Consider the following 6,000-nt stretch of genomic DNA (forward strand, 5'->3'; position numbering starts at 1 on the left):
ATGCGATATACACTATCGGAGGCGAAAAGATATATATATCAGAGTATAGAGGCAGGATATATATATATACATATATATATATATAGAGATATATATAGATATATATAGGCGATATGAAAATCGGCGGGTTCGGTTATGTGCCGATAATCAGCGGGTTCGGTTATGTGCCACTACCCAAAACCCTCAACTGCGATATATATATATATATATATATATATATATATATAGATATGTATGTATATATATATATCTGTGTGTGTGTGGACCCACGGACCATTACAATGTGATGTAACATAATATTGGCAGAAATCAAGTTATGGGTTAAGTTAAGAGCGGAGGAGTATATACACGGACCCGAACGGGTTATAGCAACAACCCTTAATAACATCATGTCCGCCCATCAGGACTCTCACATCGCAATGTATAAAGGGTTGTCACCCCTGAACCACCGATTGCGATATATATGTATGGACCCAACAGAGGCATTAAAAACAAACTGTAATAATATCGCGTCCATCATATCAGGAGTTATGTATCATAGCGTTTAAAGCCCTTGTCACAATTAAAACTGCAATCGCGATAATAACACGAACCCAACTACATTATTGCAATATGAGTTAATATTTATAGCATCCGTCGCATATCGCATATATTGTAAAGCCTTGTCACTCTATAAAGCACCGATTGCGATAAAGTTGTGGAGGAGCGGACCCGATAAAGTTATAAATGCAGGCGTAATGCATTTGAAGTCCAGCTTTATGTGTTCGAAGGGGTTTTCCATGTATTCCATGTCTATTCCTGTATTCCGATAAGTAATGTTGCCCGAGTTTAAAGGCTTAAGGCCTTGCCATATCAAAGCTTCGATTGTGATTGCAATTGTGACGTGGCATGTGGGTCCGCCCTGCTGGTACAGTCTCTCCAAATGAAAGCCTCCGTAAATAATGAAGTCTGATATATGAATATTATTAAAAGAAAAAGGACCTCTCTGATATTTTTAATAAGCAACATTTCTCTGTATTTCGGCCTCTCTTCCTGCTGAACGTGTCCTGTGAGCATTGGTAAACCCAAATAGATAGAGGAAGCCAAGGATCGAGAAGCCGGAAGAAGCAAGCGAGCATTGAGGAAGCCGAAGAGCTAGCGGAAAGAGGAAAGCGACGGTCAGAGGCATCAGGAATATATATAAAATAGAGAACAAGGAAAGAAAGTGGTGTTGTTGAAAAAACTGGAGGAAACAGAGACAGCGGTAGGTTCCAGCAGAACAGAAAAGGGTCGAAGGACCAACAAGACAGAAGGCATTCGAAGGGGAGAAGTAGTTAACAGAGAAGCAGTTATGCTGAAGCATTTACTGTGACAGTAAGAATAGATGCTTGAACAGAAAGTTGGTTCTTATGCAGATCTTAGTGCAGCTAATAGTAGACTCACTAACGCTGTGTGGAGACATTACCAGAGGTCATCTATTGGAAACTCTGTGTGGACAGTATGAAGAGTTGCAAAGACTCCTTCATAAGAAGACTGGTTGTCATTGATGTTGTAGCATGGAGACTACAGTGAAGCTGTAAACAGACAGAACTCAGTAAAGAAGAGTTCTAAGAGTAGAACATTACTATCAAACATGCCTTGACAAGATTGGGTCAGAACCCTTGGGGTTGGTGCCTCAGAAGTAAGAAGGATTGGAGTCCTTGGGGTTGATGCCTCAGAAGTAAGAAGGATTAGAGTCTTTGGGATTGGTGCCTCAGAAGTAGAAAGTATTGGTGTCCTTGGGAATGGTGTCTAAGGGACTGGAAGGATTGAAGTCCTTGAGAGTTGGTGCTCCTAAGTCCAAGATTGTTGCCTTGGCGAAACAGAGTTGGAGTTCTGGAGGTTGGAGCCTCACAAAAGTCCAAGTTGGTGCTTGGCAACTGATTGCAACCATTTATATATTGTATCTATTTTATTGCAAAGGTTATATTAATAAAAGCATTGATACTTGTTGTTCATCTTGTGTTCTAAATATAAATGTTTTAACTGGTAAAATAATAGTTGAAAATGAAATACTGATTCAACCCACCTCTCAGTATTTCCAACACGGCCCCCCTTGTAATTTCGTTGAATCAAAGATACATGAGACAAAATTGATGTGCCCAAATGAGGACAACTTATCTCTTTTATATAGCTTTCAAGTGGGGCCGAATGGGTACCTCTAAGGGGCCCAACCAGCCTAAAACATCATGAGGCCAAATTTCCCATTTCTTTTTCAAGATGAAAATACCGACCATGGCTACCATATTTTTCAACAAGTTAAGCCAAGGTCATCATCTCAAACATATGGAAAGACAAATAATAAATTTCCTTACCTCCAATGACAAATCTTAAAACAAATTTGGTATCGTAACTACTTATTGTTGATCAGCCAAAATGATCCAACTGAATGTAAGCTTTTTTCTTACCTCCTGTGCATGTGTGCTATGAAATCCAACACTCCTTTGTGAAATCAAATCATCATAATGAAGTCAACTGACCGAATTTGCAACGGGAATGCAAAATATATAATATGATAATATAAGATAAGTTCAATTCGTTAATGTCGAACAAATGACCAAAAAAAAAACTCAATTGGACTAGAAAGTACAATCAATGATACCAAACTGTAGGAGTGCCCTAAATTATCACGAAAGCATAAAGCAAAATATAACATAATGAAAGAAAACGTTAACTAAATATTACATCCAAAAGGAGGAAAGAAGAGAGTATCGACAAGTCTGTAAGACAGGATGAATGAGGAAGAAAGTCAGAAGGAGGAAGTGTCCACCACGGAGTCAAGCACGGAGAAGTAACCAATACACTGTCTAGTAATATTCCATGGTAAGAACCCATGGCTGAGAGGACCTGGCTGAATCAAATCACCATGTACACGAAGAATTATTGTGCAATTAATGAGGAAAATCTTGGGATGTTTGTGAAAATAAGGCCTGGCCTAACTGAGTGACATGTGCTTCAAGGAAATTGCAGGAATTTCATTTATTTAGAGTTGAAAAAAGATAATTTAGTTCACTAAAAATTCCGTGTTCAGCAAAAGGGGCGCTAATGGGGCCATGGTTCGGCGGTGAAGGTGGCATGTCAAGCCAGCCACCGACTCTCGATTCCCCAGAAGCGCGAATAAGCATTCGTGGCCGGCTGCAAGTGCGTGATTTTGACATAAGAGTGCCCACCGCTGCAGCAACTTAGCTGAATAAAAGTGTTAATAATCGATTGTTCGTCCTCCGAGAGCCCAGGAAAACGGACTGCTTGCGATGCCTATTGCACCAATATAATCCTTCTGGAATTCAAAGGAAACACTTAGCCAAGAAAATTAAATTCCATGCTTGCGCAAAACCGTCCTGAGGCGATGAAGCCACCCTGGAGCAATTCATAGTTGGAATAAAACAGCATAAAGGATAAAACAGTTAAATTATCAGTTTACGTTTTCCAGACAAATAATCAGTACAAAACTGCTCTAAGTTAAAGTTGTACTTGTTAGGCAACTGGTCTGACATGGTTTCCATGAAATTTAATGACTTTGTTACCATTTGCCGGGTTGGATACCTGATCGAAATACTGTTCTTGAACCAGTACTCATACAAATTAAAAACAAATAAATATTCAAAATGCTCAATAAATTGACACTTTATGAAGGTGTTCTGACCTTGGAGGCAATGGTTATACCCCTCTCGCGTTCCAAATTGATGGAGTCGAGGGCACGCTCATGTGGGACATCTGCACCGCATTGCCGCAGTAATCTGTCCATGAGAGTAGTTTTGCCATGGTCGACATGAGCTATGACAGCAACGTTTCGAATTTTGGCAGGATCCACCACACTGTCCGGATGATCGATGGCTGGGGCGGCCGCAGAGAAGCCTCTCCTGGTGAACCAGGAGCTGGAGCCAGTCCGGCCGAATATACTATTATAATATTTTGGATTTGTCTTTGGCGATGGTAAAACCCTGCGGGCCGCAGACCATGCGGCCCTTATGTATGGACCTGGCATCGCAGATAATATAGATATATTACAGAAAACCTGATCCTTTTACGCTGCGAGATTGGAACTACAGACGTCTAGGGCCAAAACTGACGATAAAACAGGGAATAGCTGTTTTCTGCGACTCCGGGTTTTTCCCAGGCTTATGCAGGGTTTTACTAAGGTTGGGTGTTCAAAATTTTCATTATTTGACATTGGTTTTTTAAAATGAGCTATTATTATTAAATGAAATTAAACTTGAAAAGGAATGCGGAAGACGCAAGTCACATTTGTTTTTAAAATGGAGTTATTGGAAAAATTAAATATTAACGAGATTTTAAAGTGATAAAATTATTTATCAAAATCAATAATTAAAATGCTATCGTTTTTATCTTTTGGTTCGATTCTCTTTGGAAAATAAACTATTGAATAAATATTTTAATTTTTTTAATAATTTATAAATATTATTTAAATTTACAAATATTCATTTTTCCATTGGTTTATATTAAATTTATATCAAAGTATATAATATGAATTTATTTGGTGATGGTTTATTAAATTAGAAACTAGAGTAATAATAAAAGTTAATATATTTTTGTTCTATATGTCCAAAAATATATATATATAAACTAATTAGGTATATATATATAGCTTGAGTGGGTTTAATGGTTAAGAGCATGTGTTTCCTCCTAAGAGGTCACAGGTTCAAAACTAGAGGGGGTAGAGTATGTATGCCTTCGTAGACTTAGTAGTCAAATCATTGCGCGGAGGTGGATCCCTTGTCCCACAAACAAGGGGCTCTCATACACCAATTTGATATGGGTCCCTTGTCCCACAAACAAAGGGTCTCATACACCAATTTGGTGTCTGGCCTGGTTGTGACCTTAAAAATGGATATTATTATTATTATTATTATTATTAAAAACTTCATTGACAAGATTTTATTATGCAAAATATTATGTCATAGTATTGGTAAATTCAAAGTGAAATAGAAAAACCATGAGTTAATTGAAACTATTAAGAAGATGTGGAAATATCAATAGTGCTTGGAATCACTAGAGGCGCGAGATTTGGATTGTTGCATTGTCGCTCCTCAATGTAAGTCAATCTGTCAGGTCCCTATAATACTAGTGTATTCCCCCATTATTGTTGTCATTGTAGCCCCTTATTGTTATTGTTGTGCCCCTATTGTCCCCATGTTGTTATTATTGTGCCACATAAAAGCACATTATTGTTATTGTTTGTGCATTTACATTATTATTATTATGTCGGCTCTGATTATATTGTGACCTGTTAGACTCTTATATATAGAAAGGAGGGTTTGTCATTTGTATCATCCAATGATTGTTTATTTGTGTAATGTACAGGAGGTTGCCCCCTCAAAAAGGCTAATTTTGAAGTCGTTGATCTATCCCTTATTCTATTTTCTGAGCTCGTTGCATAACATTTGGTATCGGAGCTTTAGATTCTAAGGTTTCATTGCTTCAAACAAGTCATCATGGCATTTTCACTATAACTTTTTTTCTACGAATCTTTAGAAGTTGAAATTAAAACTCATTTGAGCCGAAATCTTGGTGAACCTCATGTATGAATTTCATACATTTTCTCGCTATATTTTCGGAGATATGATCCGAGTAAGTTAGGGTTTTTGCAGGCTCTAGAATTCGATCTCACCTTGGGAAAATTGTCATAACTTTCTCTTGAGCATCGGATTCAAATTTTGTAAAAAGTAACAGAAAGAGGACAGACTGTAGTTTGTTGGGTATCATTTTTAGGGTTGAAGGTCGAAATAATGACACGTGGAACTTCGTACAATTTCACTTTACTGAACCAGTTTGTAATCAGGTTATCGTGGGAGATTGGGCATAACTCTTTCTTGGAGAATCCAATCTTGGTCAGACTTGTGGGGTTGGAAAGAGGACTCAGAGGGCTACCATAGAATGCAATTTCAGACCTTGGAGATCTAGAATACAAAGATACATACATCAAATTCAATATCGAGCTCCTACAAAGCAAAAAAAAAAAAG

General features: G+C 37.9%; 1 protein-coding gene across 1 annotated transcript in view; it reads right to left on the reverse strand.

Moving 5' to 3' along the window:
- The window catches only part of EMB2785 (elongation factor family protein), a 317,292-nt gene extending 313,120 nt beyond the window's left edge, over positions 1-4,172 (reverse strand). Inside the window, exon 1 of the mRNA XM_089437097.1 lies at positions 3,662-4,172. Coding sequence (XP_089293223.1) covers positions 3,662-4,003 — 342 coding nt within the window. The 5' untranslated portion in view covers positions 4,004-4,172. The remainder of the gene's footprint in view (positions 1-3,661) is intronic.
- Between the last annotated feature and the right edge of the window lie 1,828 nt (positions 4,173-6,000).

The sequence above is a fragment of the Pinus tabuliformis genome, chromosome 5_2 (assembly GCF_031772625.1).
Source record: "Pinus tabuliformis cultivar Carrire ecotype Pingquan chromosome 5_2, CPIR1, whole genome shotgun sequence".
Classification (NCBI taxonomy): domain Eukaryota; kingdom Viridiplantae; phylum Streptophyta; class Pinopsida; order Pinales; family Pinaceae; genus Pinus; species Pinus tabuliformis.